General features: G+C 34.1%; 1 protein-coding gene across 4 annotated transcripts; it reads left to right on the forward strand.

Annotated features, from left to right (window-relative positions):
• Positions 1–2,678: 2,678 nt before the first annotated feature.
• On the forward strand, positions 2,679–27,295 carry LOC101895811 (uncharacterized). Of its 4 annotated transcripts, none has more exons than XM_059127899.1 (6): positions 2,679–2,767; positions 7,351–7,429; positions 7,493–7,624; positions 8,392–8,735; positions 8,817–9,020; positions 26,943–27,295. In XM_059127899.1, the coding sequence occupies exons 2-6, from the start codon at positions 7,375–7,377 to the stop codon at positions 27,162–27,164; spliced, it is 957 nt and encodes a 318-aa protein (XP_058983882.1). In that variant the 5' UTR covers positions 2,679–2,767; positions 7,351–7,374; the 3' UTR covers positions 27,165–27,295. The 4 variants fall into 4 exon arrangements, with proteins under 4 accessions (XP_058983882.1, XP_058983880.1, XP_058983883.1 ...); XM_059127897.1 differs by lacking the exon at positions 2,679–2,767 and adding an exon at positions 2,963–3,079; XM_059127900.1 differs by lacking the exon at positions 2,679–2,767 and adding an exon at positions 7,100–7,128.

Consider the following 27,295-nt stretch of genomic DNA (forward strand, 5'->3'; position numbering starts at 1 on the left):
TCTTTCTGTTGTGGTGCAGATTTCCTGTCCGTTCAACGCCCACCGGTGAAACACTGCAATGTTTAACCGATCGCCTCGAAGATCCAGAAGTATCCGTTCTGCAGAGAATATTGTTGCTGTAGCCAACGATGTCATGGAAGCGCCGTCGACATTGACCTGACGACGTGCCACGCAAATGGGTATCAGTCGACGGTCTTTACAGCGATTTTTGGGATGCCCTGGTGTCGTAAATGGTTTTGGAAATAAATTTGAGTCGATTCGACCCAAATTCAGACAATCTAAGGAGTATTTAATGCAATCATTACACACGATGCGGTCACGAATAGTTAGAGTTAAAAGATTTATTTCTTTGTCATTACGAATGTTTTATGGATTTTACATAAAAACATATCGTAACGAATCATCCATCAGCAAATCTCAAAACCAGTAAAACGTATGAGACTACTGTTCATAATATATAACATACTTTTCGGCTGACAGAAACATTCTTTAATTTTCGGATTTTTGACCACTTATTGCTGTTGTAGAACATACACAAGTTTACTAGTTTTACAATTGCTTTCGATATTTAATTTATGGGCTGTTCCAGAACTGCAAAAGTTGTTCCTACTTTAACCCTTTTTCCTTTTATGATATCGAAAAAAAATGCCAAACTAATAGATTCTTTCACATCTAGAGCATAAGTAGCATTTAAACATTCTCACAAGTTCTGGAACAGTGCGTATACATATGTGTTTATGTCATCATGGTACAATTACCAAGGTCATCTAATGCAATCATACGATTACAATTTTTTAATTGATGTCCCTCATTGTCAAATTTGTATTATGTAGTTGCCTTGCACAATAACAGAACGTAGAACAAAGCTTCCCCCTAAATACATTTTTTTCTGTCGAAACATATACGCATTTTTTGTACGTGTGTATTATTTTGAATAAAAAATAAAATAATTTGAAATGATTTCAAATTCGGTTGCATAATAAATGCAATACAATATTGAAATAAAATTGTATTGTCCTACTATTATAGATTTAATCTTGTGGAATAGCCCCAAAATACCATTCCTGTTTCGCGAGTTTTCGCAATATAAGAATTTATTTAAAAAATGAAAAATAAACAAAACCAACGGTTGGTTTTTTTAGGTGAGAGTACATAAGCAGCATGAAGTTTTCGCATGGTATATTTTGTGACATATCATAAAGGGGTGCCAGAGCCGCACTCGAATTCTGCCGTCGTTTCCCCTTATAATTTGACATTAATATGCCAAGCCATGGTGCCATGCTGCTTATGTACTCTCACCTATATTGAGCCATGGTTAAACTTATTAAAAAAACATAATGTGAATGAAGTCATTATATGGGGCCATACCAAAACGCGAACCTCTATGGACAATTTTTTTTTTGTGTGCGTAAAAGTGGCTAAGATTATCAGAATACGGAATATGTGCGCTCTGTCACGGAGCTAGAACCCATTATGAGTAACAAATACCAATTTTTAGACAAACCCGTGGAAAAATTTGGCAAAAATCATGAAAATACCGAATATCGAGAGACACCGTTCTATGGCAACTAAACGAAAACGTACACCGATATATTTCAATACCAACAATCCTAAACACAAAACAAATTGTTCTGCTAAATTTCGGCGGTCTACGTGAAAAAATGTGGGCTGTACCGTGATTTCAGCAGACAGACGGACATTGTTAAATCGATTTAGAATTTTATGCTGATTATGAATATATATACATTATGGGGTCTATGACGAATATTTCCAAGGTGGGGGGTATAATGACAATACCGAGTCAGAGACGGGTTGCAATATTCTTTAGCAAATGATGAGAGAACAGACACTTGCCACAAGTAAACTTTGCTAATATTAGTTGTGTTCCAGTACTTTTTTAGTGGTAAAACTAGCAGAAGAGAGAACAGTTCGAAATGTCATTCTCATTTAGGTTTGCTCAAAAAATAAGGGAACGGAAAATTAGCAGAAATGCGATAAAATGTCAAAATTCCAAAAGTAAACAGCCTAAGTCGGACTGGTGAAACCTTACTGAAAAGAGCGCCAACATTTAAAAAATGAGTATTGAAGACGATTAGTTAAAATTAATAATTTATAATAATAATTAATAATCTGATTCCTCATTCAGCCAGCCCTCTTCACTGCTGGAATCATCCAAAAGTGAATACATCAGTTGCTCCATATTTTCTCTTTTTGTTTTTTGCACGACAAATATTAGTTTTTCTTTTAGTTTTCAAGTTGATCATTTTCTTTATTGAAATGTATCAATACATTTTTCAACCTTGTTAGCCCTGCCAATTAAATGTCAAATTTACAATATGCACATTTCTGCTCGGCCAAATTCATGTAGCTAAAACAAGCAGAAATGTGCACCACTCAGCGCCATTTTTTTTCTCGAGAGAGCGGCAAGTTTTGCTAGTTTTTGCAGTACGGGAACGCATTGTAGCAGAATTAGTACTAATTAGTACTAATTTGTAGGTTCTGGAACACAACTATTTATTTGGGCTATCGGGCAAAAAAAAAAAACATAGTACAAAAGGGTAAAGTAGCTTTGATGCATCTACCTGTATTCTTCTACCATGGGACTAGTAAAATGGAAAAGCTTATAATAGTTCCGTTAGTTTCTTTCAAGGAATAGTTTTATTGAACCCGTTCGTTTTCGAATGACAGATTTGTCAAATAGCTTTTTATGTTTTGATTTCTTTTGAACACTTTGATTTGATATATTTCTTTTGTTAATATTTATAAGGTATATTATTGATTATATATCTTATATTTTTTAGTAATTAAAACATAATTTTTTAAATAATATACCAAAAAGTATGTGCATATGTGTTGTGTTCTAGACTTTTTTGCCGCGTAATATTTAAACGTCAAACATATGTCATTGGAAGGGAAGGTATGACATTTAATGGTGGGTGATGTCAACAGGAAAGATCAAGCAACAGCAAAAAGTCGATAGACTTTGATAAAGGGACTCCTGTTTTTGGAACAGGCCATGTAGAGTTATACAAAATGACTCGCATTTTGGATGGGAACAACTCGAGCCGATTTCCGATTTGTAATATTTTCAAGAGTTACTACAAACTAATTTTTTTTTTGTGGGAGACGGACCCAACAACGCGGATATAATTTATTTTTTTGGATCCGGATTTTGAAGAATAAAATTAAAAAGTCAGAATATAATCATATTTCGTTGGGCTGGGCCGAACTTTTAATACCGTCCAACATTGAGTAAAGAAAATATTTTTATATAAAAGTATCTGAATTCAAACGCTTTCCACTTTAAACTACAAATGTTTGGAAAATTCTGTTAAACTTTTCAAATAAAAAAAAGTAAAGTGGGGGTCATACCAAAACGAAAACCTCAATTTTATACTTTAAAGATTGTCATCTATCAAATCTACTTAAATACCAAATTTGAAAGAATTTCGTGGATAAATGTGTTTAGGATTATCAAAATACCGAATATCGGTATGTACCGCTGTATGTGAGCTATAAGAAAACGTGGACCTAACTATTCAATGTTCTGCCACCGGAGCTAAAACCCATTATAAACTAAAAATACCAATTTTTAGACAAATCTGTGGAAATATATGGCAAAAGTCATAAAAATACTGAATATTCGGAGGTACCATTATGTGGGGGCTGGAGAACGTGGGTCTATGCATACAATTGAATGAAAATTAAAAATATTTGTGGATGAAAAATATTTGTACAAATAATGACTTAACACTGTTTTGCTCTTGATTTAAATAAGCAAAAAGAAATTTGTCTGGAAAGAGATATTTTTTCTTTAGCTGCGCTGCTTTAACCATTTTTTTGGCGTTTTTAATCTGTAATCGGAAACATCCAGGGGTTAAGGCAGGGAATACCTAGGTTTCGGAAAGAGCCACCAATCAGCATCAGTTCCCTTGTTTATTTTCTGGGATATACTCCCCAGGATAATAGAAGATATTTTATTTAATAGTTATACCCTCCATCATAGTATGGAGGGTATATTAAGTATGTCATTCCGTTTGTAACACCTCCAAATTTAGATTTTAGACCCCACAAAGTATATATATTCTTGATCAGCCTAGATTGCCATGTCCGTCCGTAAGTGGAAATCACTCTAGCTTCCGAACGAATTGAAGTGGATTGATACAATTTTACTCAAATGTATATTATGTCTGCAGGATTTTTGGCATTGAGAATGGGCCATGAAGGTCAACGTTTTGGTATAGCCTCCATGTAACGGTACCTCCCGATATTGGTATTTTGATGATTTTAGCGACAATATTCATCGGAATTATTCCAAATTTGGTATTTGAAGTTCGAAATGGATACTACAAACTAAGTTCGAAAGTTCGAAATGGATACTAGAAACTAAGACCCATATAACGCTACCTCCCGATATTCGGTATTTTGACGATTTTAGCTTCATTATTCACCGATTTTTTAAGTTTCGCATTTGAATATTGTAATGGCAAAAGTTACCTATACATGTCCATGTCGTCGCATAGACCCAAATATAACAGCTACATTCGTATTCTTAAGATTTTAACAGAATTTTTAACGGATTTTATTGTTTTTGAGAATTTCCAAAATCATTCCAAATGGTGGAGGGTATTCAAAGATCGGCCCGGCCGAACTTACAGCTTTCTTAATTGTTTTTAAATAATAAGTTATTTAATTACATTCGCTGATTGCCTTCCCAGTAGTTACTGTCTACTGTGGCATTGACTAGATGCTTTCTTTCCCCTTATTTGAGATTCTGCTACTTGGTTGAAATTGTACATGAGGTTGAATAATATTCCCTAATAAACTCATCATTACCTTAAAAGTTCAATTCGAAAATGCGTCCTTAATTCAGTGGGTTTTTGGTTTTTACCAAAAGAAAACACATTCTTGCTGATAATTTTCAGAAAAAATAAAATAATTAAACCAATTTGTCAACAAAGGACAGACTTGACAAAAGTTTGTGCTCCAAGTGTTGTTAAAAAATTGTTAATATATTTATACCTTTCAACACTATGTGTTGGGGGTATTATAAGTTTGATTGGGCCCAAAATTATGTAACACCTCGAAATATTGTTTTCCCACATAGGAAAGTATATATAGATCTTCCTATCTCGTCGAGCTGAGTCGATCTAGCTATGTATGTCCGTCCGTCTGCACAATGTTAATTTGTAATCACTCTACAGGTCGCAATTATGTCCGATCTTTACGAAATTTTAAATGGAGGTGGGGCTATGGCCAGAAAAGAAGCCTAGATCGCATAAAATTTAGGGGTTGAAATGGACCAAAAAAAGGTTTTTCTGATTTTGCAGTTGCTCTACAGGTCGCAATTAGAGATCAATTGAAGCGGAAGTTAGCATGTGCCTAGAGCTTAGGGCTATGCAGAAACCTTCCAATTTGGTCATCGGGTAATATTTAGTGGGTGAAATAGACCATAACATTTGTGTTAAATAAAAGTCAAATTTTCCATTGCACGGCGAATATTTTTAATTCCGGCGAAATCACAAATATACGAACAGGACAATTCTGACCGTTACGTAGATGCCGATAGTATATATATCGGATATATAGCGAAATACATACTATGTATATATACAAAAGAAGGAGATGTTAGCTAGAATGCTTATATCTCAAGAATGGCTGGACCGATTTTGACAAATATTAATTCAGAATGCCCTCTTGGCATAAAGGTATAAAATCTAATAAAATCACATAAAAATGCCAATAATGACGTCAATATGGATTTTGTAGTATTTTGTGATTTTTTTATTTTTTCATATTTTTTATCGCATGCAATTTTTTAAATTTGACTTGAATATTCAAGTGTTTTATTTGTAAAATTTGTTCAGCTTACAACACAGGTTGGGGTTGTTATATACAAATTGCAATTATCATCTGATCCTCACGAAAATTTCCACAAGGTTAGGATTTGGCTCAGAAGGACTAGGCCTATTGTTTTCAAATATGTCCACAAAATATTTATTATTTTTGGGACAGCGGGTAGAATGAACCTCTACTTTTTATATCCTACACCACATAGTGGTAAGGGTATTATGTCTGTGCATTTGTTTGTAACATGGAGAAGAAAACGAGATAGACCCATAGTTCCTTTTGGTGATCAGCATAGAATCACATTTTGAGTCGATTTATGCATGTCCGTCCGTCTGTCTGTCCATCCATCTGTCTATGTCGCATTTATTATTCGATGGAGATGAAATTTTCTAAATAACATATGCTTCAAATTTGGTGAAAATCGGTTCAGATATAGCTATAGCTCCCATATATATGTTTCATCCGATTTGGTGTTTAAGTCCCTCACATTCGTAATATACACTCCACGAGACTGATATTTTGCACCAGATATAAGATACAGCCAAGCAATTCATGATTCAAATTTTATCAAGATCGGTTCCGATTTGGATATAGCTCCTATATATATCTTCATCCGATTTTAGGTTTCTTGTACACCAAATGGCTAATATCAGTCCAAATGGTGTGAATTTTGGCAATTCAGACCGATAGTATAGAAATAAGTATTTCAAATGTGGTACACGATACAAGAATAATATTTGGTACTAGATATAGATAAGTCTAAATTTGGAGATGCCGAGGGGCCTCTTGCTTTTGGAGATGATCGCAAAATATTTAGGGGGTTCAAATGAACCAAAAAAAAAAAAAAATCCTGATCACTCAATTGAAACCAATCGACACGGAATTTTGCATGAGAAGAGAGTTAGGACGGGAAGAATTCTAGCATTTCGGATGACCATTGGGTTATATTTAGCTATAATATGGACCACAACAAGTAACAGCACGTTTGGACAAATGTCCCTGGTCAAAATGCTTAGGGTCATATCTGGGAAGTGCTCCGTGACATAGCCTTTGCTCACTTGTTTTGATATGTTGTTATTTTTTGAGTTGTAATAACGGTATATTTTATACATATGCGTTTGCGGTGGCCTTATTTAAATAATAAATTTTAATTTCAGTTATTGGCAAAATATTAAAAATAGCAAATTTTGATTTGTTGACTACTATTGTCATGCGTGCCTGCATGCGAATGTGTGGCAAGGGAATTCCATTAAATCGATATTTTGCCAACTATTATAGGTAGGTATTCCATAGTTTGTATGTACATGCATATGTACATATTTGCATAAACAAACTAAAGTGTTAAAGTTTAGTGTTACAATTTTGCGCTATAATTGGTCATGCAATATTGAATATTGTCTGGGAACACGCAAGCCTCTTCATCGCTGTATGTCCATTAAAGAAATTCAGTAGCTGTTAAAGGTAACAGCTAAGTTGTTTTTTTTTCTTTCAATTCTTTAGCTTTTAAATAAGCGTACGTTTGCCATGGCGGAATTTGTAGATAATTTGCCGGATGAAGCAAAACTTGTGGCTGATAAAGGTTTGATTTTATTTTTTTTCTAATTTCTTATATTTTGATATAAATGTATATGACTTTTTTTAGCTAAAATCAAAAGTGCAGATCAAGCCATATTGACACCAACCGCCCACTTGTTGTTGCAGGAGAGTTCACCACATGATATTTATGTACTTAAGTCGTCTGCAGCCAAAGTGGTGGCCAAGGAAAGTATTAAGGGTAAGAGTAGCACATATTATTTATTTATTTTCAATTAATACAGTTACCCATAGGACACTTCCAAAAACTTTTTTACATTACTGCTCTAAATTACATTAGGAAACACATCGGCAGTAAAATAGAAAACTTGACGTTTATGGGATCAATATTAGAAGGAAGAGCTCAAAATTCTCGGATGAATGGCCTTCTGTCCTAAAACTGGATTTCAGAAAAAAATCTTACCCAAAAATTTATCACATAGGTCAGTGGTATACCCAGATATGCATCTATAAGCCAATTTGGAGGTCAAACTAGTAAACAATAAGACGGTTCCATGTGAAATGTGTAAAAATGGTAGAAAGAGTTACAATTTTAGTGTTGGTCCGTGCCAAACGACCCCTGAATTCGTCCTTGACAAGCTTTTTCTGTTGGCAAAGTAAGTTTTTTTTAGAAATTGGCAAAGTAAGTTCCTGATTTGCATTTTTTTTAAGACGAGGAGCCTTAAATCGAAGTTATGTGATGTATAAATGCAAATTTTTTACGTATTTGACAGAGTGTCTTCTAAAAGATAAAATCGTAATTTGTGTAAAAATAGATGATTCTTATAAAGTGTGTCGTATTTTGGTGAACCAGAATTGCTCTTAGCTCAACTGAAAAGGACTCCTTAGATCGTGTTGTTGTGTGACTTCGATATTTTCGGTATCGAAGATACAGTATTACTGTCGGGGTACCGACTCATTATAACGGACCTTCGTTGATACCGTTGATGAATCATAAATTTGCTTTAGTTTCAGATCTACTCGATCTTCCCTACTGTATGAAGTGGGCGCGTTTAAGTTTTGGCTGTGAAGCTTTGGATAAATGTACACAAGGTGGTATTGCCACGCGAGGAATTACCGAAATTTGTGGCGTGGCCGGATCGGGGAAAACACAATTGTTGCTGCAGTTGTCACTGATGTCTCAGCTACCATTGGAATTTGGTGGTCTGGGAGCTGGTGTTGCTTTCATTTGTACAGAACATACGTTTCCATCTAAACGATTACATGAACTTTCCAAAACTTTTACTCAAAAGTATCCCTCCATAAATATAAACTATTTGGCCCAAGTTCACGTCCAGCAAATACACAATAGTGTAAGTATCAAATGAGTAGCATAACAGTTTGTATTAATCTGGCTATATTTCCCCGTTCTTTTTTCTTTTTGTATTTTCCAGGAACAATTGTTAAAGTGCTGTGCGGAGCATTTGCCGCCATTAATGGCTTCCGAACGTATACGCTTGATTATCATCGATTCAGTGGCAGCAGTTTTTCGAACATATAGCGACTTTATACAACGTGCTCGAGATATGCGTAAATTGGCGAATTGTCTACTTAATTTAGGCGATAGATATAATTGTGCAGTGATTTGTGTAAATCAAGTAAGTTATTGTTCTGAACAATATATTTTCCTTTAGCAATTTTGAGTTTTTTTTTAACAATTTTTCCGTGGTAGAAGTAGAAAAGTACGAAGTATTCCAATTTCATGCACCATCTAATACGGATAAATATATTGGTATGGGCAAATTTAGAATATCCAATTTATGAAAAATCATAAATTTCATAGTGATCTCAGGTTTCTGGCAAAGAGAGATATATTTATATATAGCAAGTAGTCAAGAATCGCTGAGTTGTTTCGCAATTTATGACAGATAAACGTATTGAAAACTGTGGCTCTTTGTGGGTGAGGTACCAGAAGGGGTTCTTAGATATTCACAACAGATCTTGTGTTTGCAAAAATATGAGTCTGTGTGAAAGTTGAAGAGAATTGAATGTTTATTTCGCTTTCTTTGAGCGTTTTGTTGTTTCAAAATCTTGAACCCTATGTGGGGCAGGTAGCAAAAGAGATGGTCCGCTCTCTACCATCTTTATAGACCTTGTGTGGATGGAAATATTGAGATGTACCAAGTCTGGAATGGAATCGGATGTTAATTTCGCGTTTTATGAGCTTCATTCATATTCAAAATTTTGACCCTTTTGGGGGAGGTACCAGAAGAAGAGGAATGATATATCCTATCTTCACTACAGATCTTTTGTTAGTAGAAATAATGGTATGTGTGAAATATAAAGAGAACCTGATGCTTATTTCGGTTTTTATCATCGTTATTCAATTGTTATTATTCTAAATTTGTGGCGGAGGTACTAGAAGAAATGGTTCGATCTCTACCATCTTTATAACATACCTTGTGTCAAAAGAAATATTGTGATGTGTGTAATTTGATCGGACTCCAACATTATATTTTATAAAAGTTATAATTATTCAAAATCTTGACCCTTTGTGGGGGAGGCACTTGATGGAGTGGACCGATATTATCCATTTTTGCACTTGACCTAGAACTGACGCAACTATTAGGACTTGCAAAGTTGGAGCAAAATTCGATTATTGTTTCTCTTTGTGTGGAGAAAATATATATATTTTTGAAAATGTCGACCTTTTGTGGGGGAGGTACCAGAAGTAGTGGACCGATATTGTCCATCTCCGAAATTGATATAAGTTTGACAAAATATTATGTTCCAACTTTGGACCAAATTGGACCCTTCGAGAGTTATTGTGTGCACCAGGCAGCCAGAAAGACAACGGACAGATCGTTTCCAAATGCCCTAAAACGGATATGTTCCAAAGAGACCTAGGGTCTAAAACCGTTATTTAGACTAGTCATGTTTTGACCGTATCAAATGATATATACCCTCTCTAGCCATATGGCTGAGGATATAAAAAGGGTATACCTATTGTATATCAAGAAATGGAATTAAATCCAAAACGTCATATCGGATGTGGCACTAGTATTACTATAGTCAAATCAGCTGGGATTTGCATCTACCTGTAATAATTATACCATGAGATTTTGCAAATTTTAGTAATTTTATATTCAAAAATTTCAATTCCAAAATTGGTGTGACAGCTCATTGTCCTAGCAGCGGTGTCGAAGCGTCTAAATATATTTTTTTTAATCAATTTCAACTAAAGTAGATGATGCGGTAAATTCATTACCATGGCGCAATAACAAGGTGTTCCTGCAACATTTGTTTATACTTTTTTGACTATTGTTTTTTTTTTTTTTTTTTTTTTTTTTTTTTGGATTTTGGTTGATTGTTGGATAGGTACCCGTAGTACCTATGTACCAAGGCTGGTTATTTTGGTTATGTGAGTATTACAAAATGAGTAATCATGTTGGTTCACTTTGTGAATATATTGATTGATGATTTGAGAAGAGCGATGACGTATTGGTTTGTTTACAATTCTAAATGTGCTGAGTGGATAAAGTTGCAAAGTTCGTTGATAATATTTTTGGTGAGGTTTTTCAGAAGATCAGGTAAGTTGTTGTAATTGTTGAAAAAATTGAATTCACTTCTCAGGTGGTCATATTTCTTGCATATGAATATTGAATGATTTTCCGTTTCAGGAACACTGCAAACTGGACAGAGATTTGTGTCTGCTGCTTTTATTTGGTGAAGGTATACTTTTGAGTATGTGTGACCAGCAAGTAAGCGATTAATTAGTTTTATTTCTCCAGGTTCTAAGTGCCAATCAGAATGCCAGTGCCTTTTGGGAGGCGATGGAAAAAATTGCGCAAAGTAAGTGCCTTTTGAAATTGATAGTAATCTGTATTTGTTAACCCATTCATTCCATAGGGCATCGTAAATTGTCGAACAGGCGTCTTTGATAGCCAGACTAGATGGAATAACACATCCAACATCAGCGGCTTGCTTAGCAAAGTAATCAGCACGCTCATTTGAGGAGATTCCAACGTGTGATGGGACCCACACCAAGGTAAGATGATTTAAGTTTGAGGAGTTAACTTTTTTGTTGATTATGTTGACTAAGTAATTGTGTGATGTGTTGTTCTTTAGTAGCAAACAGGCATTTTTACTGTCGGTGAAGATTACTGCTTTTTGTATGCCGTCTTCAATCATGAGGTCAACGGCTTTATTAATGGCGTTAAGCTCACCCATCAGGGAGGAACATTTAGAGTTTATTTTGAAAAGAAAGTTTTCATTGGATGAAATGTTGCAGACTCCGCAGCCAGTTTTGTTGCCAATGACCGAGGCATCGGTTGCCCAAACTGATGTTCCATTTGATTTGAATTGGCTGAGATGTTGAAGATATATGCTATTGAAGAACTCTTTAGCTTGTGATTGTTTTGGGGCATTAAACATGTTCATAACAAATGAAACTTTCTCCCCTGGGGATTCGGACGGACATATCATAGTATTGTCAAACACGTTTTTGAATTTGTTGTATATCATACCAAGACTAGATTTATTCGATGGGTTTGACGTGAATTTTTGATATGTTTCCTGTTGAAATATTTTGAATTTTAGAAGCTCTTTGGCGGCAAGGTATTGCGAGCGAAATTCTGGAGGCAGAACAATTGCCAAGGCGTATATTACATGAATAGGTGTTGAAGGCGTTAATCCTAGGCTTTTCCTTAAAATTTGGTTTTGACATGTTTTCAGTTTTTTATTGACATGATTAGGCATGTGTGCCATAGATGAAATAGAGTATTCCAATTTAGAGAAGAGGAGTGATTTTGCCAGATTTATTGATATTTTGGGATGAATTCCACCTTTGAGAGAATTTATCATTTTTAGAGCATTTAAAGTTGTGTTGCAAGACTTGATTACTTCATCGTAATGATTTTTAATAGTCAGACTATTTTTGATGTGTCTTCCTAAAAATTTTATCTTTTCCACTGCGTTTATTAAAGTCCCTTGAAGTGTAATTTTTGGTATTTTTCTAGCACCCTTAGCAATATACATTACCGCTGTTTTATCGATGTTGACTGAAAGATTTAACTTGTTAAGAATACCACAAAATTCATCCATTTTTATCTGAAGGTTATCATTGGCGATATTAAAATCTTTATGTGTTGACAGAATTATAAAGTCATCTGCAAACTGAAATGTTTTCGTATGTTGATTGTTTATGCCATGTAAACCGAGTGTGTATATATTAAAGAGTGTGGGACTTAGACAGCTGCCTTGAGGGAGACCATTGTAAATTTCCAGACTTTCTTTGCCCATGACTAGAGTCCTTTGTTTTAGAAAATTTATGATCCACATGGAAATTTCTTTAGGACAGGAGAGCTCATTTAAAATTCGGAAAAGTAATTCTATTTTGACACACTCATACGCCTTGTTGATGTCTAATGATACAATGATGACTTTATCACCTTGCTCTTTTTGACAGTTAATTGTATGTAACAAATCGTTTATGCACATAGAGGCAGATAGGTTTTTTCTATATGCATATGTGTTTTGTGGATAAATTCTGTTTTGGTCTAGAAAATCCTGAAGTCTTTCCTTCACCATCAGGTTAATAATTTTGGCGAAAACCGATATCAATGCAATTGGCCTGTAGTTTGTAAAGATTTCCAAGTCTTTACCTCTTTTTGGGATAGGAACAATTTTGATTTTCCTCCATTCCATCATAAAATTGCACTTTTTCCACGCATTGTTCATGGCTTTTAGCAAATTTTTCCGGTGTCCGGTGTATTGGAACTGGTAAGCGGGAGCAGTATAGGGGAATTATTTGGGACTTGGTCCCTTAGATGTATTAAGAATTGTTTATCATTATCGGAGGACCATTTGGTTTGATAGAGTGTTGTTGAAGAGTTTTTGCATCCTCTAACAAATTTAAAGAGTGATTTTGAATTTGGTTCCCTGTTGAGATCATGAATTCTCGTTTTGAATGCTTTGTTTTTGGCAAATTTAACAGCATTTTGGAAGGCTTTTTTTGCGTTGATGAGATTTGAGGCGTTGATGTTGTTGTTGAACATGTCATACGTCTTTTGTGCTGCAACTTGAAGTCTGTGTGTTTTTTCCACAATGGGATCCCACCACACTTTGGGTGATTTATTGGAATTTATGATGTACGTAGATTTCTTAATTTCATCATCGAAAGTTGCGTGTATTCCATCAAATGAGTCGGTAAAAGTGGTATTATTGAGCGATTTTAACAGTTTCTTTTTAGCTAGAAACTTTTGATTTTTGACCTTACTATTGCCAATACTTATGACTATGGGGTAATGGTGGCTACCCCCAATAGTGTACGGTTGTACTTTCCAAGTGGTATCTAAAGCCGTGTTTGTGAAGGACAGGTCCAGCACAGAACCAGTGTTATCATTGAGACGTTTTTTAAAAGTAAAATGTCCATTATTGAGATGATAGAAGTTAGATGGATCAAAGAAACTTTTTACGATGTTACCTCGATATGAGTCAAAAGAATCGAATGTGTGTCTTGCATTAAAATCGCCGCAAATTAGTACATCGGATCGTGATTCAAGAAATGATAGCAGTTTTTCAAGTTCATGTTTTATTTCGCTAGCTTTAATGGAATGAGGGAAATATACAGACGCTATTGTCAAATTGTTTGAGATATTTGTTGTTTGGCAGATAATTATATCCAATGGTGTTTGAAATTTTATTTTTTTGAACTTGATGTTCTTTTTAAAAAGGTTGGCAACTCCACCGTAGTTGTCTGTTCTCTTTTTTGACACTATATTATAATTATATATATTTGTGTTGTTTTGAGATTCATCTATGTTGAAAATTTCACTTAAGACACAGATATCTATATTGAATTTCTTTAAATAAAATTCAAGGTAATGCTTGTTCTTATTAAGGCTCTGTATATTATATTGTAAGATATTCATGAATGCTTTTTATAGTTTTAGTTTTGTAAGGAAGAGCTTGATATTGGGATTTCACTGTTTTCATGATCATTGTTTATTTTTTTTATATTTTTTTCAGTACGGGATAAGACTGTTTTTCTGAAGGTTTCTAGGATGTCTAAACCTTCCGCGCAGTTTAAAGAGGTGAGTAGTTGAGACATTTGGTTTGTAAATGCTGACATAGCTTTTTCCAGCTCAGACACTTTAGAGAAGGATGGCTGTTCATACACTGGAACTGAGGGCGTAATAGTAATGGGACTAGCAACCGGATGATTAGATTTGATCCGAGGAGCAGCTACTTTACTGTATTTAATTTTTGTGATCCTTTTGTTTATTTCATCATTAAAATTTATTTTTGATTGATTAGCAGCTTTTTTTAATGGAGGAAAATCTGAATTATACTTCTTATCTGCCAAAATTGCGTAAAAGTTTTGGGTTTCGGGATATTTTTGTATAACTTCTTTCCTACTCAAATTAGAAAGAGTCATAATTGATTTAATACTCCTTTCGGTTTTCCATCTTGGACATATTTTGTCGTCCATAGCGTTGTGATCAACACTATTGCATAAAATGCATTTAGTTAAATCACATACTTCTTTGCATTTAATCGTAGAAAGGCATTCCTTACATTTTTGCTCCTTGCATTGATTTGGGCAAATAATTAACTTGCCACAGTCAAGGCAACGTTTAGTAGACTTGCAACGCACAGCAATGTGACCAAGACGACCACAATTTTTGCACAGACGTACGGGGGGAACATATAGATCGGGTATGACTCTAGTACCACACATAAAAATGTACTGAGGAACACCATCGCATATGATTCCTACTTTTATGGTTTCAGTTTCTTCGATTAAATCATTTTCGTTTTTTCTGGTGAATCGGTAGACCGATATCACATCTATATCATTATTCTCTTCAATAGAATTTTTAATGGTTATACCATCAATTGACTTAGGAACATTTTTGATTACGTAAAATTTTTGGATGAATCTCTCAGGAATTTCGGCTTTCAGGCCAACTTCTTGCAGTCTTTTGTTTTGTGCAAATGAATTTGCCAAATTGCAGTTGTTGAAGGTAAGACGGAAAGTATTGTAGCCAACGTTTTTGCAAACATATGTAGTTGGCATATTAATTTTTTGCAAAAGGACATATAAATGTAGTTCACAGTTTTTCCTCCTGGAACTTATAGGAGTCTCTGACGTGACCATAACGTAAAAAGGCCCTGGGTGGTGTTGTGGGTAAAAAGTGTTTGCCTTCATGGCATTATAGTTTGATTCAAACTTTTGGGAAGATTCCGACTCATTGGATGAAGCCTGAGACATATTTGTACTAATAGGTTCACCATCATTGTTTATAAATTTTTTGTTTAGGTTTGCAATTATATTTGCACGGCGTTTGTTGGGGTCCCAAAGTGGTTTTGGTTGGGGTGGCGGATCCCCATCCGCATCCATTTTTGAAGCACTATATATTTAAATGGCTTTTAAATTAGTTTTCAATGAGAAAAAAAAAAAGATTTTAAAATGTCGTATATTCAGCAAAACAAAAGTGTGTTTGTGTTCGTTTTGTTGATATGTTTTTGTGTATATGTTGTTTTTGCAACGCAAAGCGAAACGAAAGTAAAAGCGCAGTCTAGCATCAACAGTTGTTGAGTAGCGACTGTTGACTATTGTTTATCGTCTGTTTTGTGATTCAATCTCAATAATGCATTTTGACGTTTATTCTTGGGACATGTCCAGCATATATTGATTGATCAGTAGTAATCATGGTAGAAGAGTACAGGTAAATGCATTAACGCTTGGGAACATTGTTATGTCAAAAGTTTTGAAATTTTTTTTTTTGAAAAATAAGTAGATTTTTATATGGTTTCTTTTACGACGCCAGTCGGAGGTTGTTACGATCATGGTACAATAAGGAGGTATAACAGCTTCGTAAAAGTACAAAAATACAGCCCTGAGTCTATGTCCGCCTTCCTGTCAGAATTATTCAAACTTTTTATTTATTTGATATTTTTTGTTCATTTCTAAAATGAGTCAAATAGCGCGAAAGATGAATGAAATGCTAGGATGTTCTCTCAAGAATATGTTCCCAAGTGTTCAATCTTTCAATTCCATGGCAAATCTGGTTAATATTATTAATGCGCGCCCCGCAATTTATGTTTCTTCCAATCATTGATTTTGAAAATATTTTGTTTTTATTTTTCAAAACAACAAATACATACACAAAATTGGCAGAAGTCGGGCACACTTAGAAAAAAGTTGTAATCAGCTGGGAGCTCTAACTTACCTTTTTATTGTACCATGGTTACGATAAGCATTTTCCACAATTTTAACGAATTTGAATAACTTCTCATTCAACATTTCCAATTTCAGAATTTGTTTGACAATTTATTGTCCCAACAGGTACATGCGACTACCTGTATTCTTCTACCATGATTACTACTGATCAATCAATATATGCTGGACATGTCCCAAGAATAAACGTCAAAATGCATTATTGAGATTGAATCACAAAACAGACGATAAACAATAGTCAAAAAAGTATAAACAAATGTTGACATATCATTCGGTTTTTAAAATTTGCAGGAACACCTTGTTATTGCGCCATGGTAATGAATTTACCGCATCATCTACTTTAGTTGAAATTGATTAAAAAATATATATTTAGACGCTTCGACACCGCTGCTAGGACAATGAGCTGTCACACCAATTTTGGAATCGAAATTTTTGAATATAAAATTACTAAAATTTGCAAAATCTCATGGTATAATTATTACAGGTAGATGCAAATCCCAGCTGATTTGACTATAGTAATACTAGTGCCACATCCGATATGACGTTTTGGATTTAATTCCATTTCTTGATATACAATAGGTATACCCTTTTTATATCCTCAGCCATATGGCTAGAGAGGGTATATATCATTTGATACGGTCAAAACATGACTAGTCTAAATAACGGTTTTAGACCCTAGGTCTCTTTGGAACATATCCGTTTTAGGGCATTTGGAAACGATCTGTCCGTTGTCTTTCTGGCTGCCTGGTGCACACAATAACTCTCGAAGGGTCCAATTTGGTCCAAAGTTGGAACATAATATTTTTGTCAAACTTATATCAATTTCGGAGATGGACAATATCGGTCCACTACTTCTGGTACCTCCCCCACAAAAGGTCGACATTTTCAAAAATATATATATTTTCTCCACACAAAGAGAAACAATAATCGAATTTTGCTCCAACTTTGCAAGTCCTAATAGTTGCGTCAGTTCTAGGTCAAGTGCAAAAATGGATAATATCGGTCCACTCCATCAAGTGCCTCCCCCACAAAGGGTCAAGATTTTGAATAATTATAACTTTTATAAAATATAATGTTGGAGTCCGATCAAATTACACACATCACCTGTATTCTTCTAGCATGGTAGTAACTCAAGAGTAATTCACTATTGAAACTTACTACAGGGTTTCTATGACAAACTCGTTTTTTAAGTAGAATGTTTTCAGTATTATAATCATAATGGAAATAGAGCCTGGGAATCAAATTCTCATCAAATTCTCAAGAGATGAGATTTCAAGTGTTATCACAATGTAAATCATATATTTTTTATCAAGGCCTATATAAGGTCGGCCAGGAAGCGAATTGGTAAAAATACAGTTAATTTTAATGTCATTTTTTGTTTTTTTTAGGCGAAAAAAATTGTTTCGCCTTGACATCTAATAATCACGGCAAATTTGTTAATTGCCAACAAAGAAAAACAAAACCAAAAGGAACACATCATGTATCAGAATGTCGACATTTGTGTGGGAGGTACCAGAAGGAGTACACCGAAACCTACCATCTTCACAACAGATATTGTATTTGTAAAAATATTGGAATGTTTGAATTTTAGATTAAATAAGATGATTATTGTGCATTTTATGAGAGATAAAATTATTCAAATTGCTGACCCTGTGGGGATCGTACTTGAAAGAGTAGACTGATATCGTCCTAGCACTGATATGGATACTTTTATTGGATGATCTGTTTTTGTTGTATTTGGTAGATTATTTTCTTTGAAATTTTTGACCTTTTTTGAGGTAGGTACCAGACCAATACTGCTCATCTACTAACTCGATTTAAGTTTTCTAAGCCAAATCTGTTCCAAAGAGAACTAGGGTCTCGAACCGTTGTTTCGATAAGACACGTTTTGGCCGTATCAAATGTTATACCAATGGTACAATAAGGAGGTAGAACAGCTTCGTAAAACTACAAAAATACAACTCTGATGCTATGCCCGCTTCCTGTCAGACTCATTCGAAATTGCATACAACAATTTTTTTTTTCATATTCTTCCTCATTTTTAAAATGTGTTAAATACCGCAAAGACAAATAACATGTCTGGATTTTTCTTTTAAAAATATGATCCTAACTGTTCAATCTTTCAATTTCATGGCTATACTGGTTAATAGATTTAATGCGCGACCCGCAATTCAGGTGACTTCCAATCATTGATTTTGAAAATATTTATTTTTTCATTTTTCAAAACAATAAATACATGCACAAAATCGGCAGAAGTCGGGCACACTTAGGGTAGAAATACATAAAGAGCATATTTGGCTGGCTTAAGTCATCGGCTGGCATCTTCTTCGATGATGAAAGAAGGAGTTTTAGGTTGACTTAGATCGATTTTGGCCCTAGGCTCCTTTGTTCATTTCCGAAGAAGCCAGCCGATGACTTAAGCCAGCCAGATAAGCGCTTTATGTATTACCAGCCTTAGAAAATAAATTGTAATATGCTGTTAGATGTACCTTACCTTTTTATTGTACCATGGCATGGTACATGAATATAGGTAGTTGCATCCATGGTACAATGAAGAGAAGGTAGGCCAACTTTGAAAAAATTGCAAGTATAGAGGTCTACCTGTTTGGCTTGTAATGTCAGAATTAGTATCAAAACAATAAAAAATCAAACAACTTGTTGCATTTATTTTGAATAAATAATTGAAAACCGCGATAACTGAATGAAAGGTCAAAATTTCTTTTCAAAATCATGTTCTATATTTCTCTTATGGTTTATTTCGCGACAAAAACTGTAGATTTTGTCGATGCATACGTCGCAATAAGCATTTTGAAAATACCCGAATTTGAATATTTTCTGAACAATTTTTCTATTATTGAAAAGAATACACACACATAAACAAATGAAGTTGACGTATTAAGCCAGACAATTTCTACAAAAAATCAAAACTAATTTGTCAACAAGGGACAGATTTGAGAAATGTTTGTGGAACATAAGTGTTTCTCAAGCATTGTTGAAAAATTATATTTTAATAATATTGTTCTCAAGCTCCATTGTATTTTTGGTATGTTGGGAGTAAAATCATATGGTAGTTCTTGTACCATGGTCGCATCAACGCTTGGGAACATTAATCTGTCAAAATTATTAAAATGTTTTGTCAAAAAATAAGTAGATTTTTATACCTTTTGTTATACGACGCAAATTGTAGGTTGTTATGATATACATTTTTCAACAATTTTTACAAATATCAACAATTTTTCATTCAACATTTTTAATTTCAAAGTCGGTTTGACAGTTCATTGTCCCAGTATCTGCGTCGATGCGTCTACCTGTCTTTTTCTACTATGTACCATGGTTATACCTATCAATTATTCATACAGGGTGAGATAAAAAAACTGCAATAAAGTCAAACGCCACAATTTTTAAATTTTTTTAATTTTATTGAATGAATAGCATCAAATTTTTGAATAAGTTCATATTTGTTTGAATTGATCACCGTTGACACGAATTATGGCCTTCACACGGCCAATAAAACCGTCACACGATGCCCGAAAGTTGCTCTGCGGTATTTTGGCTCATTCCCGGTGAATCGCTTGCTTAAGCTGATCTACACTTTTTTACACACTATTTTTTAGTACCAACCTTGCTTTCCAAATACTCCAGACACAATAGTCTAATGGATTGGTATCCGGAGATTTTGGTGACCATTGTGCGCTGGAAATGAAGCGAGGAACTTCATTTTGTAACCATTCTTGGGAGGCCCGTGCTGAGTGCGATGGTGCTGAGTCTTGTTGAATATGTTCGCGATAATATTCTCTTCCAGATTTCACCACATGAGCAACGTCGAAGTGTTCAGAGCATACAGAAGACTTTGCTTTAAATTCTACCTTGTAAACTTTACTCCATTCTGCCCTCGACACTTCAAAAAATGTATCCCTTCCAGGAACATTCTTCTTTCTGTATATTTGGCAAATTCTCATTTTCAAATTGACAAACTTTTCAGTTCATTTGAAATTATATAGACAAAATAAATAAACAGAATTGCTACTTTCTGGAACAGAACTATTGTCAAAAAAAAAAAAAATGCAAATGACGTCCGTTCTTGTTAAAGTGTGTCTATGGTCTTTGTGTTGCTGGTATCAAGGTAGATGTACTAGGTAATCGCATCAGCCCAGCTGACGGCACCATTAAATGTCAAAACAAATTGTTGTAATGGAGAATTCGCCCTAAATGAATGCAACAACAAATTTGTTTATGTTGTCTTCCCTAAAAGTACCTTTTTATAATATTTCAAATAATTTAAGAGCAAGTTAAGAGTGAAACCAGTAAAAAAAATTAAAAGAAAATGAAGGAAGGAGGTTAGAATGGAGTGCAGCTTTAAGAATTAAGTTAGCCTCAACATCTAAGATTCAAGAATTCGACTCTTGTTATTTGCAGTTCCGGAAAACTTTCTTGGTTTAAAAAATATCGCAATACTAGAATTAATATTTATTTACTCTTATTTGTTTTACAATAAAAACTTTTATTGCGACGTTCGTTTACGACGAGAGGCACACAAAATAAAATGTAAACAAACACCTCGTTTCTGATTGGTTGAAACAAATTTGCCGCAACCTTTAAATGTCATGGCGAATCTATGTTTTTCGCCTTAGATGCCAATTTTGACATTTGAGGGGACCACACAAGTTGCTTTGTTGTAGCAATTCGCCGATGCGGTTACCTGTTAGATCTACCTTGGCTGGTATGTTGTTTCTTTTTTAAATATCAGTAGCCAAACAACTTTAAAATGGGAAATAAATTGGAAAGAACAAGCCAAATGGATGCGCAAATCCAAAGATGTCCTAATGAAGTACAGGCCTATATAGAAGATCTGGAAGATAAATTACGACAATATAAAGGGAGCGATGATAACCCAGAAAAACAATCTATCAAGGAACTCAAAGCCCAGATTTCGGAACTGCAATCTATAATTAAAGAATACAAATCATTAGAAAATCAAAATTCTGATCTAGCAATAAAATATAGCTCTGCCATAGCTGAATTGGAAAAATGCCGAAAATCCAATGCAATTATAGATGGTAAATTTGCACAAATTGCACACCGTATGAATGACGAATTACAAATGAAATATGAGAGTGCCATGCAGGCGCTTAACGACCAGAAAAGAAAGATGAATCGCGCGTTTTTCGATTTGGGAATTGTAAGAGCCGAGTGCCAGGAGCTTCGCCAAGAAAATTACAATTTAAAGTTAAGAAATCAATCTGTCACAAGTCAACAGAAAGGCTTGAATGATGAATTGCAAACAAAGTATAAGAGTGCTATGCTAACAATAGAGGAGCGGAATGGCGAGATCAATCATATGATTTCCAATTTGGCTCAATTAAAGGCAGAGTGCCAGGAATTGCGCCAAGCAAACGAAAATTTGAAACTACAAATCGAAGCGAATAAACAAAATCCATTTGAGAATGGAAATCAAACTGCCACAAGCAAGCAAATAGCCTTTGAAGAACACTATAAGGCGCTGGATAATAAATATGTTGATATGCAGGAGAAATTATTTGAAATGCAATTGCAGAATCACGAATTAAGAACCCAGCTAGAGGAGGCCAATAAAAATTTGAACAGATCCCAACAAGTCACAGCGGAACAACAGACAGCGACTAATACCCCTGACGCTACAACAGCACCCGTCGATGTTGGTACCTCATCAGCCACACCTGAAACCATGCATTCACTTTCTTCCAGCGATACAAGAACCGGTGACAATAATGTTTTAATAAAAGGATTCGACAGCTCACTGGATAACAATGAAATAAAGTGTATGATCTTAACAATGGCCGACTTAATGGATTTGCAAATAAAAAATTCTGATATAACAAATATCAGTCGAAAAGAATCGAAATCCTCCAGGAAATCTAATCGAGCGCTTATCGTTGTGGAATTAAAACAAATTAAAATTAAAAATAACATGCTTAAAAATAAGGAAAAATTAAAGAACTTCGACTCGTTCAAGGACATTGAAATTTGGGATTATATAAGCGACGATGTCCACCAGCTGTTTCAATATGCAAAAGATTTGAAAAATCATGGCTTTCAAGCGGTTTATTTGAAAAATAATAGCGTTTATGCCATAAAGAATCGTACAACCAACAGTCGCCCAATTCTTATAAAAACCAGCAATCAAGTTGATGAACTCAAAAATGGTTCTTAGTTGGATGTTTACGTGCGTGTCACTTGAACTTTCTTTATCTAAAGTGCTTTTTCTTGCTTTATCTATAGAATATATGTATATAATGTTAATTTTATAAATACAGTATATGTTATTGTTGATTAAAAGTTTATATTTTGGCAAGAAATATTTTCACAAAAACTCAGCCGACATTCAAAATGTGTTTTTCCCCCATTTGGTTCGAGTTATTTGAAATGTGTTCATTATTAACAAATTTGAAAGTACATCTCAAAACCCTGGAATATATTTTGAGTTAGAAATGAATCAGTTATAAACTCAAGTACAGGCCCACGCTTTGGTATAGCCTCCATATAACGGTACCTCCCGATATTCGGTACTTTGATGATTTTTGCCAAATTTTTTCATGGATTTGTCTAAAAATTGGTATTTGTTGGTCATAATGGTTTCTAGCTCCGGTGGCGAAACTTTGCATGTATAGGTCCACGTTTTGGTATAGCCCCCATATAACGGTACCTCCTAATATTCGGTATTTGATGATTTTTACCACATTTTTTTCACGGATTTGTCTGAGAAAATGGTTCTTAGTTGGATGTTTACGTGCGTGTCACTTGAACTTTCTTTATCTAAAGTGCTTTTTCTTGCTTTATCTATAGAATATATGTATATAATGTTAATTTTATAAATACAGTATATGTTATTGTTGATTAAAAGTTTATATTTTGGCAAGAAATATTTTCACAAAAACTCAGCCGACATTCAAAATGTGTTTTTCCCCCATTTGGTTCGAGTTATTTGAAATGTGTTCATTATTAACAAATTTGAAAGTACATCTCAAAACCCTGGAATATATTTTGAGTTAGAAATGAATCAGTTATAAACTCAAGTACAGGCCCACGCTTTGGTATAGCCTCCATATAACGGTACCTCCCGATATTCGGTACTTTGATGATTTTTGCCAAATTTTTTCATGGATTGTCTAAAAATTGGTATTTGTTGGTCATAATGGTTTCTAGCTCCGGTGGCGAAACTTTGCATGTATAGGTCCACGTTTTGGTATAGCCCCCATATAACGGTACCTCCTAATATTCGGTATTTGATGATTTTTACCACATTTTTTTCACGGATTTGTCTGAAAATTGATATTTGTAGGTCATAATGGGTCCTAGTTCGTGCGCCGAAACATTGAATTTCGTTCGACCGATATTAAAGGGTGTATATATTAACATTTTTCGGTCGAAACATGGTTGCAATTTTATTTTTTGCATTTCTTATTGTAGGTCAGTAAAAGAGTAGCTCTACGTATTTTAACGACCCGTAGTTTAGGGTTTTAATACAATAATTTAATTTTTTTTAACTTAACTTAATGTCATTTAACATGTTGAAGTAGTTATAGCCTCTACATTTGATAGGGGGGTATATTAAATTTTTTATTCCGTTTGTAACGCCTCTAAATATTCGTCGGACACCCCATAAAGTATATATACAATTCTAAGTCGATTAACGATTGTATGTCGATACAACCCACATTATTTGCCGTAGAGCTTTGACATTTGGCACAATAGTTTGTATTGTGTCTACGATGATTGGTATCGGTCAACGTTTTCGTATATCACCCATTATTTCAAATTTGGTATTTAATTCTCGAAATAGATAACAATCTTTGTAGTAGACAATCTATATCTATAAAAGAGGAAAATGTTTGTACGTTTGTTTGTTTGTTTGTTTGTTTGTTTGTAATTTATGGACTCGAAAACTGCTGAATAGATTTTTCTGAAAATTTCCATATATACTGCAACATCGCCTGAAAGTAACATAGGCTATATACATTTTTGAATTTCCACTTTGAACTGGAGATATAGCATCAGAATCGGAGGTACCTCCCAAAAATTTAGATTTTATATGCACATATCTATTGATCGGTTAAAGATACAGTCTCCAAATTTGGAATGTGTAACGGAATTTGGAACAAAAATAAGTTTGCTAAATTATATTGTAATCGGTTCAGATTTGGATATAGCTCCCATATATATTTTCGACCGATTTCGTTCATTTGATGCCTCAAACACAATATGAATGTTCGATTCCAATGAAATTTGGAATATGTGACGGGATTTGATCCGAAGATAAATTTGTCAAATTATATTGAAATCGGTTCAGATTTGGATATAGCTCCCATATATATTTTCGGCCGATTTCAAGCATTTGATGCACCAAACACGCTATGTATCCCCAATTTCAATGCAATTTGAAACGTGTGATAGATTTTATCTAAAAAAATTTATTTGCCAAATTATATTGAAATCGGTTCAGATTTGGATATAGCTCCCATATATATTTTCGGCCGATTTCATGTATTTGGTGGACCAAATAAGATATGTATGTCCAAATTTAATGAAATTTAAAATAAGTAACGGAATCGGGAGCAAAAATGAATTTTTCAAATTATATTGAAATCGGTTCAAATTTGGATATAGCTCCCATATACATTTTCGGCCGATTTCATGTATTTGGTGGACCAAACACGACATGTATTTCCAATTGTAATGAAATTTAAAATAAGTAACGGAATCGGGAGCAAAAATGAATTTTTCAAATTATATTGAAATCGGTTCAGATTTGGATATAGCTCCCATATATATTTTCGACCGATTTCATGTATTTGATGCACCAAACACGCTATGTATCTCTAATTTCAATGAAAATTGGAATCTGTAGAGGAAATTAAAACGAATATACATTTGTCAAATTATAGTAAAATCGGTTCAGATTTGGATATAGCTCTCATATATATTTTCGACCGATTTCATGTATTTTATGCACCATGCACGATATGTATGTTCGATTCCAAAGAAATTTGGAATATGTAACGGGATTTTGATTAGAAAATAAATTAGTCAAATTATATTAAAATCGGTTCAGATTTGGATATAGCTCCCATATATATTATCCGCCGATTTCACATATTTGATGAACAAAACACGATACGTATTTCCGATTCCAATGAAATTCGGCATGAGTGGCTAAATTTGGTACAAAAATAAATTTGACAAATTATATTCAAATACGCTCAGATTTAATTATAGCTCCTATATATATACTCAGCCGATTTCACATATTTGATGCACCCAAAGCGAGAAAGATGAAATCTGGCACCAGAAAAAATTGCCAAATTTTATTGAAATCAGTTGAGGTTTGGGTATAGCTAACATATGTGTGGTTACAATAATAAATGTGACAAATTAATTGGAAATTAGTTAAGATTTGGATATAGCTCCCATATATATATTCTCGGCCGATTTCACGTATTTGACGCACCAATTTCAATGAAATATGAAAGGTGTGGCGGAATTTGGTGTAAAAGTAATTTTTTTAAAATTATATTTAAATCGTATCAGATTGGGATACGATTTTAATAAGAACCATTGACCCACAACGCCTTAGGCTAACACTAAAAAACAACACAACAATTAATTTGAAATACGCTTATTACGGCGAAGTATGTTGCTATCTCGAATTCATTAATTGCAACAGAAATGCCACTCAACTTCAAAAGATTGCAGTTTACTGCACGCTTGGTATTTGCTATGAAATAAATAAATCCGAAGGACAAGCCCTTAGTGTATATATGTCATGTTACTGTTTTTCTAATGGTTTTGTATATTTACGCATTAAAGTAGTGCAATAATTTTTTTTTTAATTATAAAATTTGTTTTTTTTTAACCAACACATATTCGTAAATAAAATTTTGAATGCATATAAAATCAAAAGGGGTAGCGAAGCGCACCGGGTTCAGCTAGTTGTCTATATAGGTTCACGTTTTGGAAGTGCGGCCCTTAAACGGTTCCACCCACTTTATGCTATTTTGAAAACTTTAACTGCATTCACCAATTCAAGTATTGAATTCAGTTACTTTTAGTTATAAATGTTTTCTTCATTGAAATTTCGACCCGACCGAAATTAACGAACTTTAAATCATGAACATGAAATGGAATAAATTTAAACTTAATATTAAGAACATACTGGAATATTTACACAATTCTTTAAAGATATAAATTATTGAGAATAAATTTACATCAAATGGTCTACTTACTTGAAACAATAAATTTCATTTATATAATGCATTTCAATTACTTTTTCTAAAATAAACATTTTTTTTGTCATTTTCAGGTAACCAGCATTAGTAAAAAACAATCTGAAGTACCATGTTTGGGTCTAGCCTGGTCGCATTTGGGTCGTACACGTTTGCGCATATCTAAAGTGCCTAAACAGATCAAGTATGACGACAAGCTTCTTACCGTGCGTAAACTCGAGATTATCTACTCACCTGAAACACCAATAGCCTATGCTGAATTTCTCATAACTGGCGAGGGCATTGTTAATGTTCCCTAGGAATGGTTGAAATTGCAACTGAAAAATAAAATGCTCTGGAGATTTCCATAAGTTTTTGTTTCTTCTTGCATAGAATATAGATTTTTTTATTTAATATAAGTATGTATCATGTTTATGATGACTGTTAAGTT

Source organism: Musca domestica, unplaced genomic scaffold (assembly GCF_030504385.1).
Source record: "Musca domestica strain aabys unplaced genomic scaffold, Musca_domestica.polishedcontigs.V.1.1 485, whole genome shotgun sequence".
NCBI lineage: Eukaryota > Metazoa > Arthropoda > Insecta > Diptera > Muscidae > Musca > Musca domestica.

Bases quoted from the DNA above. Each gene is read 5' to 3' on its own strand.
- LOC101895811 (XM_020038157.2), top strand. From the start codon at position 21,372: ATGGGAAATAAATTGGAAAGAACAAGCCAAATGGATGCGCAAATCCAA.